We start from the raw sequence: 22455 nt of genomic DNA, 5'->3' as shown, positions 1-22455 counted from the left end.
ACAGGTGAAATATTTGACAAGTGAAGTCTTTAACCAGAGGAGGCAGCAAAACACGACAACTCTCTGTTAAGTTATTCTTTTAGCTACAACTCAGGAGTTCCTTGTCACAGAGAATATTCAGTTCAGTGTGTGGCCACCTCATGAAACTGTTTAAGTCCACAGAACATGAGAAGAAAGAAGTGATAATGACATAATGTATGAATGAGAAGCAGAGAAGCTTCACAAAAAGGTTCAGAAGACAAAATGATGACAGAAATTCACCAAAATTGGTTGATTTTTCACTAAAACCTTCTCAGAGATAGATTTATCCATTTTTAACAAAGGATGAATGGATACAACTGAAGGGTGGATAAATGTATCCCAGTCCACCACATCTCACACTCAAATAAAGACAAACAAACACACTGAGCTAAACCCACATGTCTTTGGGCTGTAGGAGGAAACCCAGAGAGTAACAGTGAATAAGCAAATGAACACGCTGTGAGGCGACACCACGAACCACTGAGCCGCGGCAGTGGATTACATTTTTTGCAGTATATGAATATTAACAGCACTAGTTAAGCTCAGTGACAGGAGCTTGAGTTAGAGAACAAACTAACCATTGCTGAACAGAGTGTGGATGTGATTTAAAGCAGAATTAAAAGCACAACTCAAGAGATAAAGGATTTTGCAGGACACTCGGCAAATTAAAATCCTTTCCAATTTCTGGGCTGTGCTGATGATAGTAAGCTGGTTTAAAATGCTGCCTCAGGTACTGAAAAGCATTAAAAGTATGTTTTTATTCTCCAAGTTTAGCAGAGACGTCTACGTTTAAAACCGTGGTGTAATTCTACGTCGCTATAATGCAACTTAATGACACTTCTGGAGTAGGGCATGGAAGTAGTCGAGGACTGGCCCATGAATTGTTAAACTCATCCCGCCCCTCTGACGGAGCAGAGGTTGTAAAGTAGGACACATCCTCTCCCCTCAGAGCCACAACAACAACAGCCTCAGCTCCACTGTCACAGCTGCTGTCAAACTGAGTTACAGAGTGTGTGTGTGTGTGTGTGTGTGTGGGTGGGGGGCAAAACACTTAATATCCTTTATATATTATTTATGAAACCTTCAAATACGTACATTGGAATCTCAAAGAATAAACACTTGACTCCTTGAAAAGTAAAATTATGAAGTGTAAGACACATTGTTTTGAAGGGATTCCCCTCCTAAACACAGTTTCAGTGTGAACTTACTGTATATAAACATCACCTCCTGCAGGCAGAGAAAGAAATCATTTCACTGGTCAAAATCGTATCTTATTCTTCTGCACAGGTCAACAGATGTACTCACTTGTTAAAATATCAGAAGCCGTCACTTTCCTTTCCTGTAGATTTAGCATGTCGGCGCCACCTACAGGCCACCGTACCAGTAGGTGGCAGTGTTGGACTGGAACTCAAGATTCAAATTCTTAAAGTTGCAGGGCCTATCGATGAGTTGACGAAAGACATTTCCAGCAGTTTCTACTAAGACATGTTTGAAACTTGTGGGGTTGTCAGAACTGGTCACACTAATCTGCTAGTATTTTCATTTACCATTTATTTCTGATTGTTTATCTCACCTATTGAATTAAGGTTTGGACAGATAAGACAGATGTTTTTAGTTATTCGTTTTAAGGTTTCTGTGGCTGAAATTGTACCTGTATATGCAGTGACTTTATCCCTATTCACAAGCTTCTGAGGCTTATCAGATCCCCATGTCCCATTTTCACCCATTGCTGTTGTCATGTTTGCTGCTTGTGTTTTCTTCTGATTTGCATGAAATAAATGAAATGAAATGAATCCACTGCAGCACGACTGTAACTGCAGGTCTGTCCATGGTTTGCAGTTTCTCAGCTTTCACACCTGCACTTTTTAGCTCGGGTTAATCGGACCCTGGTTCATTTGCCCCCTTGGTGCAATTCGTTTGGGCAGGTGTGAAAACAGCGATCACACTCAGTGCAGACCAAAACATTGCACCAAGACCCTTTCGAGGAGGTGGCCTTGTCCGGTCCCAAACTAACTTTGGAGCAGTTTGCTTTTGGTGTGAAAGAGTTTTGAACTCAATCTGACCCCACTAGTAGGTGAACTCACAAGTTTGAGCTAGACATGACGTCAGCATGTCATTGTACATCCTGATCATCAGCTCCATGCTTCTCAAACGAGTTGGAATCTGTGTAGCATTATGACGACGCACTGAAGCCAGTTCGGCTACATTGCTTATGTGATTGTCAAAAATATGAACCAACCTGCACCAGCTGTGGGAAAATAATAACTGTGGCAGTTTGTGGACAAGTGGATATCAAAAGCCAACATTTTACACCAGAGCACCTTCTGTGGTTGTAAATCTCTCGCAGCTGGTGTTGTACCAGTCTGTTGTGGTGAAGAGGGAGCTGAGCTGGAAGATAAAGCTCTCGATTTGCCAGTCAGTCTTTGTACCAACCTCCACCTATGGTCATGAGCTCAGGGTAGTGACTGACAGAATGAAAACACAGATACAAGCAGCTGAAGTGAGCTTCCTCCGCAGGGTGTCTGGGCTTAGCGTTACAGAGAGGGTCAGGAGCTCAGACATCCGGAGGGAGCTCAGTGTAGTGGGTGCCTTCCACCAGAGGACATCCAACTGGTCGGAGGCGTTTGGGGAAGACCAGAACACATCTGGCTTGCTATCCCCCAGGGAGGAGCAGGAAAATGTTGCCGATTGACTGGTTGATTTACACATTTCTTCTCATTTCTTCTGGTTGGTTAGTGATGGAGTTTGAAAGTGACAACTTCCTGCAGCATTTCTAGTCTATTCATCAGTTTATCAGACACCTGTGGAGATCTGAACAGAAGTGAATGTCTATCTTATCAAATATTAAAATCCTCACACGTCTCTGGCAGAGACGATGAAACAGGACATCTGTTCCCCCCTGTGACACATAACAAGGACGGCTTCTGTTTCACTGTTCAGCCAGGGAGGAGGCTAACACCATCCGCACTTTACAACGGCCTCACCAAAGGAAGATCCACTGACTGCACCTGGAAAAGCTCCCTCACATGTAGTCAACTTACAAGGCTATATACAGTATACAACATGGGCACAATTGTAATTTGTGATAGTGCTAAGCAGATTATGTATGAGGAAGGTCTTTCAAGTTGTCGGGTGGGACACTCCCCTGAAACTGCATTTACAGAGCATTTTGCAGCGCTTTAATGCAGCAGTTCACCGGGACAGGAAAGTTCACACTGTGAGACCTGGGTCAGTCGTTCAGATCAGTCAAATAAACAGACAGTTAATAACATTATGTTCATCAGCATTACTGTGCAGGAAGGGGGGCTGTGGGGAGCAGCTTCTTGTTTTGTGAAGATGAAGATTGTGGAGGATGTGATTTGTGGGTTGTGTAGTCACGTGTGTTTCGACTCCTGGGTTGAGAAGGTGATGGTAGAACATGGCCTCCTCACTCATGTGCCTGAAGACAGTTTGTCAGTGTTGAGCAGATTCTTGGTTAAGTTGTGTATTTGGTGAAAAGTGTAGCTGTAAGACGTGCGTACTGTAATCCCGACCTCTTCATGAGCGGTCACCACTTTCAGCTCATGCTTAGTTTAACACCACTAATCTTCAACTCATATCTAACTCTTTCCTCTCGATCTTTCTTCTTACACCCAAACACATGCGACTTTACACATGCATAATAACCAATAGATTTTTAAAGGAGAAAAAGAACAAAAATTCACCTCTAAATGTTCATTATGTTCCTCTGTTCTCTCCAGATGACGGGCCATATGGAAAAACTAAGGATATCTCTGGACCAGAACAAACCCTGGCCTCAAGAAGACACAGTATACCAGGTATATCCTGCTTCTATCTGTCTGTCTGTCTATCCGTCTGTTTATCTGTCTGTCTGTAATGCTCTGCCTCTGCGCCACCACACCACAATGATCTCTTGTCATATCGTGTCTCAGTTGCCTCCAGCAGTATTTGCAGACAGCAGCAGCTATTTGCTTAATTAGTTTGAGACATTTGCAAAAGCAGCTTTTCCTCGTCCGATCTGGCTGATTTTCTCTCTGGTTTGGACTCTGATGCAGTTTGACCTGACGACAGGCTGATAACAGCGAGGTCGCACATTCGTCTGTGTTTGGTCTCAAAATGTCCCTGAGTGCAAAGTCATCCACCAAACGTTTTACTTTTAATATTCACCAGCATGATTCACATCTGATCATAAAAACCCCACAGTTTCAGTCACTTCTGAATCTCTCTCTAAAAACAAGCTTTAACTGTGACCGGAAGCTGCAGCAGCAGGTACAATTTATAAATCACCAAAGAAACAGTTCAGTTTTTCAGTATTCTCATCCATCTGTCCCTGTATTAGGGACAACTACATGTTTCTCTACGCAATTTATATTCATTTATATTCATTCTCATTTTACAGTAATGTTTTTAAATTGTTTTTATGCTGTTATGACCCACTTTGGGTCTCCACATACTGCCTTGTCTGCAGCAGCGCCGCAGGTGGGCTGCGTATGCTGGGGTACAAACAGCTTTAAAAAGAGAGATCTGAGCAGCCTCCGAACACAGACTAAATCTATGAGCCAACATGCTGTTGCTTCTGCGTACAGCTTTCGACACTGTCTGGAGACAACCTAGTCATCTGATAGATCACTGGTTATGTGATGTCCTCAATATTTTATTCTCATTCCACTCTTTCAGGGAGACACCAGACGTCAGGAAATACCTATTTTTATATGGTGTTAGTTTAAATGTTGAAATGACTCTTCCTGCATGATGTCAGAAGTCACTGTCACATAGAAAAATCATCCTTTAATACCAGCTCCTGTCTTTCAAGGATAAAACTGCACCACATTCACACCCAGCAACCAGGGAGTCCACGTGTCGTCACAAAGCTGAGACTGAGCTCTGTTGAAAGAGGAAGTCGTCGATCAAGTGAAGTTCTGTTGCAGAGAGTTTCCTGAGTGCATTCTGATGCACTGCTGCTTTTACGCTGTCTCCATTTTGGGACAGTGCAATCTGGAAAACGGATTACTCCAGGAGAATTAGATTTCAGTTTTCTTTGCTTTATTCTGCAATGAGACAGTTACTCTACAGCAGTCACTGATCTTTCATATTTTAACATTACTATTCAATTTTGGGGGTTTCTTTCTTTCTTTCTTTCTTTCTTTCTTTCTCCTTTAACAGGTTTTCTCTTTTCTTACCTTATTTTCACTTTGACTGAGTCCCTCCATCCTCTTCCTCTCTGTAGCTGTGTCTCAATTCAGGGGCCACATCCTTTGTAGGCTGCATTTGGAGACAACTAGACTTTCCTGTTCCAAAGACTCTTTCAAATCCGGCACCAAAGGGTCCAACAGGTGGATCCTTTGTGGCCCAACCTATCCCATGATTCATCCGCGTCACAACGCCAACAGAGAACCTGAGGATCACACCTTTAAATGTCAGTATTGGGCTTAAGCTCAGTTCAACAGGTAACGATACAACAGTTAAAACCAAGGGCCTTAAAACCTCAAGTTTTTGTAAACAAATCTATGTGTTGTCAAGGTTGCTAGGCGACAGGAGCCACACTTTGCTCCACAACAGTAAGGGCAGACACAGACGGTGACGCAAAGCAAAAATCCTCCTTGTTTTGATGCGGCCTTCCTCTGAAGAACGTGGCCCCTGAACTGGAACACAGCTTGTGTGTGTCTGTCTGCTTCCTCTTCTCTTCTTTCCCTCATCACTGTGTATTTATACATCTTTAACTACGTAGCTCAGCTACATGCTGGGTTCCAGCTTTTTCCAGGTTTTTACAAATGAGTATTTCTTTTATTTACCTTCCAAAGACACATCGTTGGTGACTTTTTCTGTTTCTTTCTTGCTTTATATGTTGTGCCTCTGAATGTGTGTGTGTGTGTGTGTGTGTGTGTGTGTGTGTGTGTTCCACTTTTTCCTTATGCAGGATGATTACTTGTAAATAGTCCTGTGCTTACATAACAGATATCATTTAATGAGTTGCTCTGTGTTTAGAGTCACAGTCTTCTCATCACTGTGTTACCTGAACAAAGTCAGTCGTTATAAAATGTATTGAACCTGAACACAGTCACTTCTGCGTCTCTGGAGGAAAAACTCATTTAGTGACGGACTCAGAAGAAGATGTTCACAGCATCAATCTACATTTGTAAAAGCATCTGTGCTTTTATGCAAATATGAACAGTACAAGTACTAATTAATGAACGAGTGGCTTTCTGCAGATAAAGTGTGTGTGTGTGTGTGTGTGTGTGTGTGTTGTAATATCCACCAGAGATAACTGCGGTGTGAAGCATCTCACTGATCCTGAGTGTCGCCAGGGGGATTTACATAATCTAACCATCTAGCTATCACACTGAAGCCTCATCTCACCTGTGTGTGTGTGTGTGTGTGTGTGTGTGTGTGTGGATGGCTGTGCTGCAGTGTGCATCGAATATATAGAGACCAAATGAGAGATAGCTGTTTATCTGCAGTCCTCGTGTGTATGTATACGTGTATACATGTACGTGGTAATGGGACAAATAAAGACAGTGTAGAGGCAGAACTCTGTCAGCACAACTCAAACATTTTATTCTGCTCATTACACCTGAGCCAGATCTGACCCAGTTCGCTCATTTTACCTTCGCGTCTCTCGGTTATTTCGAACTAAAACCCTGAACCTAGAAATTCATGCTTTGCTTTGCAGGCTGACTGTTTTCTGATTGATCCAATAAAAATACAGCAGATTTCAGGTAAACACTCAGAGTAACCAAATCCTGCAAGGTTGGATGGTGGGTCCAGGTGGGCGGGGCTTGGGGCGTGGCTGAGAGTGACTGCTTTGTTGTGACATCACAAAGTTCCAGAAGTCCTGACGGCCGGTTTTAAGGCTCAGTTTCTGAATACAGGCTGTGTGCATTTCTTTGTGGACTGAGGCTTTGATACTTTCACAGTATTAATATAGAACCTAGACCTGCTTTAGAATCACAAACACATGGACATCTACCTTTAGACTGGATGGAGCTTTAAAAATGTTAGAGTCTAATAAGTATTTGGATTATTTCATTGACTTTAATGTATCTGTATCTGCACACACAGTCATGGAGAAACTGGCCTCTCTTCATGAGCTTCTGTCGTGAGCTCTAACTTCAAAGCAGCAGCAGGATGAAGGTGAACTGAACTCATGTTGTTCCCAAGTCAACCCATTAAGTTGTTTACCTCATCGAGCCTTGACTCAGCCCGAGAGAAGCCGCCTGCTGCAGTGAATAGCTGCTGGAAAAGAGGTTACATGTGATTGTTGTGAATATTGTGATGCTTTTGTTTATACAGTAGTTTAATTAAGTGTTCAGGGAATAATTATATTGTTGCACTGTACAGTAGGTTCTGTTGGTCCTCCTGTTGAGTGGTCCACCGTTCCTTGATCCTTGTTATCACGGTCCACAGGGGATTCCCTTCAGTGGTTCAGTGGAAGGTTGTAGATTAACACAACATAGAGAAAGTACATCAAAGTACGTCGGTGCTGTTGGTTTCAGTTGAGAGATTTACGACATCAAATAATGTCCTGAGATATTATATCTGTGTCATAATAAAAATGATGGTAGAGGTTTTCAGTTGTAAGTTTTTATTGAAAAGATTGTTGGAAAGTCTCAATTTTATTAGAAAAAATACAGTCACTGTGTAACCAGTTCCCATAATAAGACACCTGCATGTATATAACCATGAAACATCTGAGCAGAGGAACTCCAGTCATTTTACACATTCAAACTTATTGGAATTGTCTTCAGGAGTAAAACTACACATGACAGGAAGCTGTATAAAGCTGAAGTCTGATAAACTTTTTGTTCTATTTAAAATCTGGTCTCCTGTGACTGTTGTAAATATCTGCTGATGTGTTTTCACCTTTTCTTTGCTGTCAGGAAGTCGTGAAAAGTGGAGTGACTGCAAGAAACAATGAGGCTTTGTTAATTCTCATTAACTGATGTTTATCTTCTCTGACCTTCACATTTACATTTCAGTCATTTGAGCTGATTCTCTTGTGTTAAACCAACAGGGGATCAGTGTCTCGCTCAAGGACACACGGCGTCAAACGTCTTTGACTTTATCTTTCTTGTATCTCGGCTTTGCTTTAATCCGGGAATCAGAATGGACAGAGGGCGGCCACTAACCACTTATCTCTCTGCTGTATTTTGTGTGTCCGAGTTTGTGTGTATATGTCTGTGTGCATATCTGTGTGTGCGTGCTTCCTTCTCTTTGCCCGTTTTGTGTGTGTGTGTGTGTGTATGTATTTGTCTTTATGTGCATGTGTGTTTTTGGTTAGAAGCTCTGCGGGGGGTGACCATGGTGGAGCTGGTGAAGAAAGAAGGCAGCACGCTCGGCCTCACCATCTCAGGAGGAACTGACAAGGACGGGAAACCACGGGTGTCGAACCTACGGCCTGGAGGACTGGCAGCCAGGTGCGTGAAACACAGCCACCACCAAAGAAGAAGAGGGAGAATAAATACATTCAGACTTTCTTGATTTTCATTCACCCTCACCACACAGTTGGGGTTAAACCCAGTGTCCTTCATGCGTCCGTCCCTCTCCTGTGCAGGAGCGACCAGCTGAACGTCGGTGACTACATCAAGTCGGTGAACGGCATCAATTTGACCAAACTGCGGCACGAAGAGATCATCAGCTTACTGAAGAACGTCGGAGAGAGAGTCCTGCTGGAGGTGGAGTACGAGCTGCCCCCCACAGGTACATGTCAGAGGTACAGGGTTCAGGGTCAGACAGTAAAAGCTCCAGTCGGGTTGAGTCCAGTTCAACATTATCACTGCATGAAAAACAAAACCCCATCGGCGGACAGGAAGGTCGATGGTCGAAACACTGGAATTCAAAACTGTCATCTTTTTTTAAATGTTAAATGTAAGTAGTGTAAAATAATTAGTAAAATTCATTTCCCTTATAAAAATAATCAATGATCAAAAGTAATCATTAATCATTTGAGGACTTGATCCTTTCTATGTTGTACCTGATAATAAACTGAATCTCTTTGGGTTTTGGTGCTGGTTGAATGAAAAAAGACTATTTTCAAATGTTACATTTTCCTGAGGGAATTTCAGGACACACAAAAAGATGATCAAATGTCACGAACACAATAGACTTAAATAGCACCAAATATTGTCTTTTTTACATAATTCTAATAGATAGATGTAGTTGACATTTGATTGATTGTAATTTCCTGCCTGTTCAAAATCGATATTTGACAAACCTAACAATAATATCGTTCCTTAGATGATACTTGTTATCACCTTTTTTTTTTTTTACCTGCAACAGTCTTCTTCTACAGAGGGACTGGACAGATATCCTTGAGGTGCTTGGCTTACCTGATGTTTCATCGGCCATCTTAGATGTCGGGGTTTTTGGTTGCACTTACATTTGGTTGCAGCTAGGTGGCAGCCAGTGGGGTTTTTATGGACTGTCCACTGTAGTGACCACTATGTGTGAAGGGGTAGGATGGTTAATGTCAGGGAAAGATTCTGGTTCTTGCAAATATACTATTTTAAGTTCTGTGACAGAACTTCTGTCGACCTCCACACTTTCTGAACTTCAGCACTGGATAACCAATCAGGAAAATGGAGAATCATCCGATTTGATCCATACAATGACACGACTGTTGGTGCAGCAGGGATCCTGATGCCCAGAGCTGCTGGGATGGAAAGACAGGGTTGTCATACACAAGGCGACGCCGTCCCGTCGCTCTGTAATAATTCTGCTTTTTCCCGTGGGATCACGGGGATAAACCAGCTGCCACTGTGATAATGTTCCAGATATTCTCTGTCATACTAATGGAAATAAATCCTCTCTTTCCTCTTCTCCCCTTTCTCAAAGCACCAGACAGCACCTCAGGGGTCATTTCAAAGACAATCGACATCTGTTTGCACAAAGAGGGGAACAGTTTTGGTTTCGTCATGAGAGGTAAGCTTCAGTCACACAGGCTGTGTGTTTGCAGGCCGCCTGAATCGTTGTGATTGACACTAAATCAGACTTTGCATCGTGTCCTTGTGTCGTGACTGAAAAAAGTAAAGTGAAGCTGGTCATCTTCCAGGTTTGAACTTTGAACTAAACAATCTGTTGATCTGAGTCTGATCCCAGATTAAAATCTTAAAGGAGAGTTTTCAGCACAATCTCAGCTGGAAACTGGCTTTTGATCAAAACTTGAAGGAAATTTGAAGGAACTGTTTTTGTGTGGTTAGGGTGTCATTTTAAAATGGGGGATTTCTAATCTGCTCTTTCTTCCAGGTGGCACACAGGAGGACTGGCACAAGTCGCGTCCCCTAGTGGTCACATACGTCAGGCCAGGGGGCCCCGCAGACAGGTAGCTCTGACATAAACTCATATATACTGCACAGACTGTGTATGTACTGCATGTATTTGTACTGTTCATGCACATGAATGTACCTAGAGCCAGTATGTAATTTATTGGGCTGTGCACAAGCAGGCCCCATGAGCCTTCGTGCAAATGAACCCAAAGGATGTCGGTGTCAGTCCCTGTGACCGTCACCGGTGTGTTGACAGTTATGTGTTACTCACAGCTGCAGCAACATGAGTCACCTCATATTTAATTACTTTAATGTTAGCATCATGTGTCATGTGTCTTCATGTTTCAGTAATAATCCATGATGTTTTCGTATAAATGTCAGCAGTGACTGAACCTTCTGTAGGTGCAGAACATGAATTCACACTTTGAAATTCTCCTGCAGAGGAAACAGTGTCGCTTACATTTCCAGCCCGTCTGGAATAAGCTGTGAAGAAGGTTTGTGTTAGAAGAGAAAAAAGCAGCATCCACACAATCTCAGACCTCAAATAAGGATCTGTATCTGCATCTCTCTCTCTCTCTCTCTCTCTCTCTCTCTCTCACTCTCTCTCTCTCTCTCTCTCTCTTTCTCTCCCTCTCTCTCTCTTGCATTTCCTGTCACTCTCCACTGTGTGTGTCTGTGTGTCTGGAGGGCAAGTTGTAAACACAAATACCCTGAAGCAGGACTCGGCAGGAACATAAATTTATACTTTCCTCTTCACGTTTGCCCATTTCTGATGTGTCAGTCCCCATTAACATCTGGACTAAATTTGAATGGTTTAACATCTGGTTCCGTATCCAGCAGGTTTTCGTGGTAATTCTCACTTGTGAGGCTTGTGAAGAAAAAGGGACAACAACCAAAGTTATGTTTTCTGGGGCAACAGCATTGAGATTAATGGGGTTTATAGTTTTCATTGCACTATGTGCCAATATGAGGGGCCATTGGATGCCCTTTTTCCCTGCGAGGGCCCCAAGCATTTGCCTGGTTTGCCTCTCCAGACGATAGACCTTTTGTAACTTCTTGCTCATCTTTGGGTTGAGAGGAAACTAAAGTGAACCCATGAATCCTGAAGAAAGTCGAGTGTGATTTTTTTTTTTTTAGTGAAGTTAAAGGGCTGAACTCATACTACAGCATTATTCATATTCATTCTGGTTTCACATGTAGATGTTTTTTACATTAAACTAAACAAAGCTACAGGCAAAATGTTACTAAAAATATGCACCTGTCCTGCAGCCAAAGTACTTTAATCTAACTTAAAGCTGAAACAAAGAAAATTTTGGAGCATTTCAACATATTAATTAACAAACTATTCATAGGAAATTAACTTTTATGATTATGCTGCAGACAATTGTTGTTTTTAAAACTGGTGTGAGAACACTTGGCCCAACCAAGTCCTCCAACCTGAACAACCATCAACCCTCTGATACCTCACACAGCAGTGTCTCCTGAAATAGCGCCTCTATGGCGACCGGGATGCCGGGCCTTGGTTATCATGGTTACCATGGTTACCATAATAAACACACAGATTATACCAAGATCAGCGTACCTACCTTTGTCACCGTGGTTACTATAATAACAGTCATGTCTTGGTTAGGTTTAGGAAAAGATGGTGATTTGATTAAAATAAGTACTTCCTCAACCTCAGACGATCTCTGTTGTCATGGTTACAACAATAACAATGAATCATGTCATGGATAATAGAAACAACATCAACTGCTCCTGTCACATGGGGAATCGAACACCGCTCTCCTGGGTCATATTCATCCATCCACCCCAACCTCCTCCTGACGTGGACTTTGTCGCTCTATAAACTACGTCACCGCACTTTTCCCTTTGCTCCTGTCATCATCACTACGACCACTAGATGTCGCCTAGCAACAAATCCTAACAATGGCTCATAGTGACCTGCTGACAGACGAACTGTGGGCTCGTTTTTTACGGGACAGTCTCAAAACAGTGCTGTAGCATTTGGAAGAGAAATCTTCGCTCCTTCAGCAGAAGTGAAGCTGCTCCGGAGGCTCGTGGTGAAATAATAAATGACGCCTTTACTCAGACGCTTCATGTCGGTGGTTGTTCCTTTAACTTTCACCCATCACATAAATCTCACTGCTTTAAAGCCCCATTTTCAGCTGCTGCTCGACAGACTGGAAGAGATTACAAGAACAAAGTGTAACCCTGCTCTCTGATCACTTACAGCTTCAATCAATTGATGTTAGACTTAGTAACTGTGAGATGCTATTTTTAATCTCAAAGCAAGTATCTTAAAAAAAAATAAAAAATCTTTGACACTATTTTCAGGCTGATTCACTGCAGATCTGCAGAAACCTTATTGACTGGTAAACCTGTATATTAATGTGTAGATGTATTATTCGACAGGAAATGAGCACACACACACACAAGCAGGTTTTTATTTAAACGTTCACGTACAGATTGACAGAGCGGGACCACGACCAAGATTAAATTCCATCTCACTGTTGAGTTATTTTGCCCTGAGGCTAATCTAACACCATCCTAAAGAAAATCATCCTGAGAATGTGGGTCAGTCCAAGGGAAGTGAATGAGATGTTCATGCTGCTTTATTTCCCATTGATCTGCCAATTGGAGAACACTTAATCCACAGCAGCATACGGTCCCAGGAGTGCTCACATTTTTAGCATTACCCAGTGGGAATTAAATTTCAAGCGAGATTGCCATGGTGGCTTTTTTTTTTTTTTTTTTTTTGCAGGACAATGAAACTGCTTCCACTGCATCGTTATTTGAACAGAAACTGAGAGATAAGCGTTAACTCTTGGAACAACAGCAGTAGGCTGTGCACATTTAGTATACATACATGTTTTTATTTGAACTTTTTCTGATTTGTGTGGAAACCGGTGAAATGAGACAACAAACATCAGATTCTGATGCTGGTCTTTTAAAATTCTAGGCGAAGGTATTGCAAGTGGTCTGACAAATCATTTGCAAAACTCTCTGGGGTGAAAAAAAAGAAATACAAGTAATGTTTTTATATGTTTTAGAACAAAACGATCTTTAAAAACATTCTAAATGTATAAAAACTGTGATGGGCAATTACTGAGTTGAGGGTGAGAAGTGTCCATCTTAACCTTTTTACTGTTTTGAGTGAACCATCCTTACAGTGCACTGCATGTTGGAAAAGGTTGGGAACCATTGTTTTAGCACAACAGCCTGTATGTAGTGCAAAAAAGAAAACCTGAGCATTAAACCATTTTTGGTTTGTATCTGATTTTTATTTGACTCCTGTGAAGCTTCATTCTTCAGACGGTTCTCTCTTATAACCTAATTCCTGCTGTAAAGAAGCCTTTTGGTCTCAGCTCAGCTTGCATCATGTTGTTAAAAAGCTTCAGGGCTATTAGCGTCATACTTTACAACTTCTGGCTGGTGTGATGACAGCTCTGCATTACTCACTCTCTGGCATCGTGCACGAAGCATCTATCAGCTCTCTAATGCAGCCTCCTGCCTGCAACATTCAAAGCTGCATTTCATTTTTGGGGGGACATAAATAATTGCCTGAAATGTAGAACTGAAGTGCCTCTTAAGCATCAAATATCCAGACTGTGAAGCACCAGCTCAATATTTTGAATGTTGGGAAGCAGAGCAGCATCACCTGCCATCTTTAGTGTTATCTCCATATGTCAGCCCTGTGATAGGCTGCCGTCCTGTCCAGGTGTATCCTGCCCTCGCCCAGTGTCAGCTGGGAGTGGCTTCAACATTAGCATTATGTAGCATTAATTTATTGACACATGGAGCAGAAGAAAACCAGTTCTGAGTCCAGCTGGAGCCTTTAGCAGCTGGTAGGGTTCTCCATCTCAGTACAGACAGACCAGGACTGGATCCACAATCGGACTGGAAAAGAAATTGAGCCTTAGACTGATCCACTGGGATGATTGACACTGACAGAGCTTGTAATGACACCGATGGAGTTGGTAAAAACGTTAAAAACATTGTGGATGTTTTGATGGTCCACTGGCCAACCAGGATTTGAGCCTGTTGACCTCATGTCCAGTCCTCCTGTGCTCTGGTCTCATCCCTTTCTTCAGATGAAAACGTGGTTTCTTCTTCAGTGGAGGAATTTCTTTCACTTTCACCTGAACACTGCGTACTGCACTGTGTCATCTCACGTGTGGGCAGTTCCTGTGTTTTTATAAACATAGGGAGGGCCAACAGGAGGGACTGACGTGCAACAACATGCACATGTACAAGCAGTAATGCTACCAAAACAAAGACCAGAGAAACTCAGATTACATCACACACGGAGGGGGGGTGGTTTTGTTCTCTGCTCAGGATGCTATGACTCCACTATATCTTTACATAGAAAACAGTTATTTGCTGCTGTGTTATTGTTTAAAATTTTGTGTACAGAATCTTTGTAAGGAGAAATGATACTGTGTCAGACAGATAAGAGTCGAGAAGAGGAGGATGAGTTCAGAGAGGAAGGAGGCAGTGAAGAGATCAGAGGAGATCTGAGGATCAGATTCTGTTTGGGTGGTTTGTCTCCGTTTATTTTAGCTTAGCTCTGTTTCTCAGCTTTGTCTCTTTGTGTGTGTGTGTGTGTGTGTGTGTGTGTGTGTGTGTGTGTGTGTGTTTCCAGAGAGGGCACGCTGCGTCCTGGTGATCGTCTCATCAGTGTGGATGGCGTGCCGCTGCACAACGCTACCCACAGCGACGCCCTCATTGTGTTGGCTCAGTGTGGCCAGGAAGCCCTGTTCCAGATAGAGTACGACGTCACCATTATGGGTGAGAGACCACACACACACATATACACACACACACAAACACACACACAAACACACACACGAACACATACACACAGACTGCAACCTTTGAGCGAAAGTTTCCAGACTTTTCTAAAATGCCAGTGAAATTAAAAAATGGATTGTGTTGTTGATGTGTTGACATTTTCTGCTGAGCTCTGCCTTTTTCTGGGTAAAACTGCTCAATTTAACTCACCCAGAATGCACTGCAAAAAAATCACAAATACACCGGGTTGTTTATTCTTATGAGAGCGTTTTTGCCTGAAGCTCGTCTGCCAGGCTCCGTAATCTTGCAGAGATCGAAAGGTGCTTAGCATCAGCTCGCAGCAAACTGCTAAACGATGACAATTAAAATCCTTTTCCCGCTCAGACACAGTCACGAACGCCTCCGGTCCACTGTTAGTGGAAATCGCGAAGTCTCCAGGAGCAACACTGGGCATCACGCTGACGTCAGCCAATCATCGGAACAAGCAGGTCATCGTCATTGACCGGGTGAAACCTGGCAGCGTTGTGGACAGGTACGCACAAACACAGACACACACACACACACACACACACACACACACACACACACACACACACATATGTTTACACACTTTCACTTTGACCTTGATTTACTCTGTAAAATCTCCATTGTTGTACAGTGTTGACCATGTGGTCACAGCTTTAAGGTTTAAAACAGGGGCTGTTTTTTTATGGGCTGTTTGTTGCCCTGGGTTTTGCCTCTCAGGCTACATGAAGGCTGAGCTAAACCTCTGATTGGTAAAGATACAACTATCACATATCAGGTAAACTGTGGTAAGATGAAAATAGCTAACCAGTGGTAAGAAATGTATTATTATCAGTTCAAAAGAATAAATAGTTGAGTTTATGATTATAACATTATAGGTAGCAATGTTAGCTTGCTGTACCACTACCTTCTAGCTTTAATTCTGGTTTAGGCAAAGCATCTGTGCCGATGTTACTTCATTTTAATTATTCACTTCATGTTGTATGTAACAGGATTTTTATGTCAGTAATTTATAGAGTAGGAGTAACGTGAGTTGGAAATTTGGGAACAGATTTGGTATAGATCGAAATGACTCATGAATCAAGATGAGATGTCCCCAGGGGGCTTCTTTTTACGTTTTTTTTTTTCCATAAATGCAGCAGCAGATGTTGATGGGATGTGGGTCTAACTGAGCATGTGCAGTATGAGTATCATCAGACTTGTTGCAGCCGTCTCCACTAGTTCCTGAAACAGCTGATTTAACTTTCTTCTCCCCGTCTCTGTTCTACCAGATGTGGAGCATTGCATGGTGGGGATCACCTGCTGTCCATAGACGGGACGTCGACAGAGCACTGCACAGTCCTGGAGGCAACGCAGCTGTTAGCGAGCACAACAGAACTGGTCAAACTGGAAATACTCCCCTCCCATCAAACGAGGCTAACTGGGAAACAGCACGACACAGGTGCGTATGGTTGAATTCATGGAGCAGGTCACTTCAAGACAAGTTTGGAAACTCACACATCATCTTCTCAGAGTCATACATTTCATCAGGTCTAGGTTAGGGTACAGGCAAGTGTCCTCACAAAGAGTAGTACAAGTGTGTGTGTGTGTGTGTGTGTGTGTGTGTGTGTGTGTGTGTGTGTGTGTGTGTGCGTGCGCAGCCACCTTAGTCCCTAATTTTTTTATTTTGTTCCTAATTGTTCAAAGCTTCCATTTCTAGATGTCATTTGGATGCAGCAGCTGCACAAAGTCAACAACAGGTCACTGAACTCATCGTCTGCAGCAGATTCAATATCAATATATGGATTCTGCCCAGGATGTCACGTTGTCTGCTTCTGGCCAGTCCTGAATGAGTCCTGCAGTCAGATCACAGGGAGACGCCGCTGCTGTGGTTCTGATCAGTTCGGTCTATGAAACAAAACTGTTTTAGCTGTGACAGCAGCTTTGTGCTTCATTAGCTGAAGGACGTTTCCTCACCTGCAGCCGAACGACGGCTCCTCGTCTGCAGGAGAATTAGTGCCAGTGGATTTACAGGAGGAAACGCTGACTCCTAACATCTGCCTCATTATCCCAGGTTCATGCCTCACAGCTGAGGGGTTCCAGCACGAGTGTACGCACACAACACACAATGACATACACACAGGTTCACACACATGTAGAAACTGTCAGAACTTCAGTCTGACAAATATGAACTCATTCACACATGTGCACAAACAGTTTTTATCTTTATTGGTTTGTGTTTTTTGTTGTTTCTCTCACCTGATGAGAGGCTGGAGAGAAGAGAAAGACGTGATGAAAGAAAAAAACAGAAAGAGTGAGAGTAAAGAGGGGAAACTGAAACCCTCCTCTCCAGTCGACTTCCTGTGGAATCTGTGAGAGTTTCAGCTCAGCGTGAAAACGACAGGAGGAGAGGGAGCTGAAAAGAGGAGTGATGGATGAATGAGGAGTGGAGTGGCAGTGTAAAGGCAGGATGGCATTTAATTAAAGTCATTACACCTCTTTTACAGCTGTCAGACGCTGCTTACAGCCTGCTGCCTCCTCTTCCTCTCCTCTTCCTCTCCTCTTCCTCTCCTCTTCCTCTCCCATCATCCTCTCCTCCTTCCTCATCTTGTCTCCCTGTATTTCCTTTTTTTCTGTTCTCCTCTCTCCTCTTTTTCTCTCCACCCTTCCATTCTCTTCTATTTTAGTCTGATGTGGCATTTTATGAAAGTCCTTGAAGTCACACATGTAAACACACACACACACACACACTAGAAAGGTCGCATCTCATCTTATATCTCCTTCATTTGTCTCCACGACGCCAAATTCATTCTTTCCTTCTTCTAATCATGATTGTCTGGCTGGCTGTGTGTGTGTGTGTGTGTGTTAGGAAGTGAACACAGCTCATTAGGATACTGATGGCCTTGCAGCAGACCTTGCGGCCAGCTTGCCACTGCTTTATTAATAGACACTCTGATTAAAGGTTTGTGTGTGTGTCTGTGTGTGTGTGTGTGTGTGTGTGTGTGTGCTCGTGTGCGTTTGTGTGAGAGAGAGAGACTTTGAATTTGTTGCAGTGATTGTTATTGCAGCATAGATCAGAGCTTGGACAGAAGTGTGTGCGCACACACACTAAAGTGTGTAAGTGAGCACAGGGGACTGTGTATAATGTCTGTGTGTGTGTCCTGCCATGTGAGAATTACCGCACCACTTCCTGTCAGCTGATCCGTCTCTCTCTTAATGACTGTATTTTTACTCGGGGACGATTAGACAGGAGAATGTTTTCCCGCTCCTCAGCTGTGACTCGGAGGCCGCCCGGCGCCGCTGCTCCTCAGACCTCCCACCGCCAGATCGCTTCCGATAAGCTGGGTAGATGTGGCAGCGCACTGCAGCTCAGGATGAACTTCAGGGCTGAGCTCGGTGTGCGGTGAGCTGTGCAGGCTGTCAGACTTCACACTGTCAGCGGGAGATGAGGTTCTCCCCAACATCTGAGGAAATGTGGCGTGTAACCAGCCAGACGACCAGTTTCTCTGATTTTAATCCGGCTGCTGGTTGGTGTTTCTGATCAGCTTTGTAGCGTTTTGGTTTTTTTTTTAATCTCTGTAAGAGGACAATTCAAACTTGGTCAATAGATTGAACCACTTTTCAAAATCATCATGCAAGTTTTATGAAAGGAGGCGGATCCAGTGGTTAGCATTAGCATCAGCCTTGTGTTCTCACAAGTAACAAAATCGTGTGTGTGTGTGTGTGTGTTCCAGTGAAGGTTCAGAAGTCGGACCACCCCCACGCCTGGGACCCCTGTGTAAACTACTGTCACCCTCCAAACTCCACCCTCTGCAACACAAGCTCCACCCTCAACAAGTCGTGGACCGCCTCAAACAACAACACCATCAACAGCCTCGACTACTGCAAGTGTAAGCACACAAACAGACACACAAACTCTCTGACTCTGTCTCAGCCTGGTCTCACCGACAAAGCGGGACGTCTGAGCTGACAGTTCATATAATGTTCAAATGAAAACTCATTTCATACAGTTTCAGGTTCATTCATCACCTGATGTGAAAAGACATTAAAAACAAAGTTTTTGCTTCCTGCAGTGACTCACTGATCTGTCTCCTCCGGGTTTCAACATGTTGTCTTTAGAGCCTCATTACTCCTCAAAGGTTTGAGATAGAGACGTGCCGTTTTTTTTTCTTTTTCATGTTAAACTAGAACAGTATTTCTTAAACATCCCCCACACAGAAACTTTAAACAATGACAACTTAATAAGGCAGAACACAAACAGAAGAGTCTCCATGTGGCCTCAGAGGGCGTCTTCCATCCCCATCTCCTCAGTGGATACCATCTTTCTCCTCTCTCTCTCCTTTTTGCAGCTCTGGTCTCTGCCAGTTTCTCTCCCGGCTCCACGACCATGTCGGGCCCCAGCAGCCAGAGCTCCAGCACCCTGCCTAGGCCTACAGTTCCCATGAGTCCACGCAACTCGCTGCTCAAACGACGGCAGAGAAAGAAAGAGCATAAAAGCTCCCGTAAGCTCCGCGTGTCTTTCTTCTGAAGGGAAACGAATAATCAGAAGATGAACCTCACCTGTGTGTCTGTGTGTGTTTAGTGTCGCTGGCGTCCAGTTCGGTGGGTCCAGGGGGTCAGGTGGTTCACGTGGAGACCAGCGAGGTCGTCTTAACGGGCGACCCACTCAACGGCTTCGGTGTCCAGCTGCAGGGAGGAATATTTGCAACTGAAACACTGTCTGCACCACCTCTCATCCGATTCATAGAGCCCGACAGCTCTGCAGAGAGGTCAGCACACACACATTCACACACATTCACACACAGAGCGTGTATCTGTGTGTATGTACAGCATTAAGAACATGGTGATTGATGATAACAGCAACTACAGAGTTTGAAAACCAAAGATCTCTGTGTGCACGATTACACTCAGGTACATGAATATTAGCCCCAGACACAGGCAGGTTTACTGCTCTCCCTCATTAGAAAGATGACATACGTTTCTTATTTTATTGCTCATCATATGATGATTTATGGGCGTCACTGTTCAGTAAAATCCCCTTAATTTCTGATGAGTTTGTCTTGATTTTTATAAAAAACTTGAGCAGGGACGTCAAAAGATAAGATATAATAAAAAATATTATGATCATAATTTTGACGCTACTATGTATCACTTGCCTGTTTGTTCAACATCTACTGAAGCATAAACCTCTGAAGCTGAAAGAGGCCAACAGTGAAAGAGCCAAAAGCTGCAGTTCTAGAGTCTGGCTCCAACACTGAGTCAGTCCCCATAGACTCTTCCATAGACAGATCCACCTGTTTACATTTTATTAAGGACTAAAGTTATTATATAATTGAGGGCGTGGCTTCTTTCCGTGACAGGTGGGTGAGTGTATACTTGCCACAAACCAGCTTTCACCAGATTAGCTGGGAGGTAGGTGGAGTCAGGCACTGCCAAGATGGCGATGGTGGAGTAGCTCACTCTGGGCTTCAGAACTGCTCCTCAGAAACTAAGTCTATGGATCTACCCCACATAAACAAATGCTGCACTTGCGTTTTATATTGAAGACAAAAATATAATTTGTTTTAATAAGTAGGTAGGTAAGTAAAATAAACAAGTGTATTAGCAAGACTTTACTGTCATTGTGAGCTCTGCATACAACTCTGCTGCTTTGTGGTGCATAAGAAAGACTCAAATTCTTTCTACTACTACTACTAATAATAATAATAATAACAATAATATATAAACACTAGCTGAGTGCATTATGTTGCACAATAAAAAACAACATTGTTAGTATGGAACTGTACTGAATAAAACTTAAGTGGAGATTTCTAATATATTTAATAATCATATAATAATAGTTACTAATATTACAGATTGATCGTGTTATTAAAATCACAGTGTGTTAAATCTTTCTGATGTACAGTAAGAAAGTAATGTGTGTGTGTGTGTGTGTGTGTGTGTGTGTGTGTGTGTGTGTGTGTGAGTGACGTGTTTACTTTCATTCTATATTAACAGCTTTACTAAGCTTCCTGTGTTTATTTGAATGTTGGTATGTGTGTGTGTGTGTGTGTGTGTGTGTGTGTGTGTTTGGGTATATGAACATTTTGAAGCCTTTATATACATGATTGTAGGTGTGTGTCCGTGTTCACAATCCTCAGCATTTTTTGTTGCACCTCGGCTCACACGTGTTCACGACTTCATTAAGTCTCTGTATGAGATCTCAGTTGTGTCTGCATTGTGTGTGTGTGTGTGTGTGTGTGTGTTTGTGTCCTGATTGATGCTCCCATCGTATTAACAGCTTCTCTAAGTGCTGGGTGTGTTTCTGCACCCTGAGGCCACACTCCCTTCTCCATTAGCGCCCACGCTAACAACACTAATTAGCTAGCTTCCCCTCGCCCACGTCGGAGGAATCAATAAGTACCTTCCCCTGTGCTTGACAGGGTGAATCCAAATAAACCCCTTCACACCTCCCTGAATTACACTTAATCACAACTTTCAGTCTTTAGAACCACGAGTCCTGCACAGAGACGACCGGCGAGGTCGACCTCCTCTAACCTGTAGTTATCCTGCTGCTGGACGTTTCTCCATAAATCTTACTTAGTATAATATTAATATGCACAGTTTATTGTAGCATTACTCAGAAAACACACAATATTATTCATGTCCATGATGTGTTAAATTAATCTGCAGTTTGAAAAGTTTAAGTTACTTTTGTTTTTTATTCAAACATCTGAAAAAACCACAAAAGAAGAACTGCGCAAGTGTTTTTTTTTTCTAGTTTATTGATTAATAGGGACGATGCAGTTTAACATTGCTCCAAGAGAGTTTATAGCTGCTGCTGAAACTGGCTTTTACATGTAGAGTGTAATGAAAACAGTCAGTTTTCATTATCATTACACCACAACACACTGCAGATGTGAAAGTGCAGTAAAATACTGTACTGAAATAAACTGACTGTGCTGCACAGTCTAAGAAGCGGCAACAACAACAGCAAAAACAACACAATTGATAAGATCATACAATTAGCTAAAAATGCACAGTTCAGATGTACAGACTGAGCCAGAGTGATTGTTTTCACTCGTCACCATCACCGTGGATCAGGCAGCCGATGACTGAACCACCACCACACTGTGATCTTCCCGTCAGGATCTGGTCTGATATTACGGTGGTGTCACTTTCAGGTCATTGGAAAAAAGCAAGGTCAAAGTTGAAATAGTTTGAACTGTGAGTGCAGCAGTGACACAATCCCAAAGTCCACCCTCACAGACTTTGTTCACAGGAAGTCCATGAGGTCTTAGTTCTGTCCCACAGTAAAACCATCAGGTCCTGGAGGGCCCCCTCACAGACATTTTGAGCACCTCATGCACACTTTGTATAAATCCGCATTCCTGCAGAT

General features: G+C 43.0%; 1 protein-coding gene across 1 annotated transcript in view; it reads left to right on the top strand.

The window, feature by feature from the left end:
- The window catches only part of LOC139630742 (glutamate receptor-interacting protein 2-like), a 160150-nt gene that overhangs the window by 112709 nt on the left and 24986 nt on the right, over nucleotides 1-22455 (top strand). Inside the window, exons 2-12 of the mRNA XM_071494425.1 lie at nucleotides 3762-3839; nucleotides 8300-8435; nucleotides 8573-8718; nucleotides 9853-9939; nucleotides 10264-10339; nucleotides 14926-15071; nucleotides 15459-15606; nucleotides 16370-16539; nucleotides 18812-18967; nucleotides 19427-19579; nucleotides 19660-19846. Coding sequence (XP_071350526.1) covers nucleotides 3762-3839; nucleotides 8300-8435; nucleotides 8573-8718; nucleotides 9853-9939; nucleotides 10264-10339; nucleotides 14926-15071; nucleotides 15459-15606; nucleotides 16370-16539; nucleotides 18812-18967; nucleotides 19427-19579; nucleotides 19660-19846 — 1483 coding nt within the window. The remainder of the gene's footprint in view (nucleotides 1-3761; nucleotides 3840-8299; nucleotides 8436-8572; nucleotides 8719-9852; nucleotides 9940-10263; nucleotides 10340-14925; nucleotides 15072-15458; nucleotides 15607-16369; nucleotides 16540-18811; nucleotides 18968-19426; nucleotides 19580-19659; nucleotides 19847-22455) is intronic.

Source organism: Trachinotus anak, unplaced genomic scaffold (genome assembly GCF_046630095.1).
Source record: "Trachinotus anak isolate AG129_WGS33_773 ecotype Australia unplaced genomic scaffold, CSIRO_AGI_Tana_v1 ptg000013l, whole genome shotgun sequence".
In the NCBI taxonomy this organism is placed as follows: Eukaryota; Metazoa; Chordata; class Actinopteri; order Carangiformes; family Carangidae; genus Trachinotus; species Trachinotus anak.
This window is presented reverse-complemented; position numbering and strand designations above follow the sequence as displayed.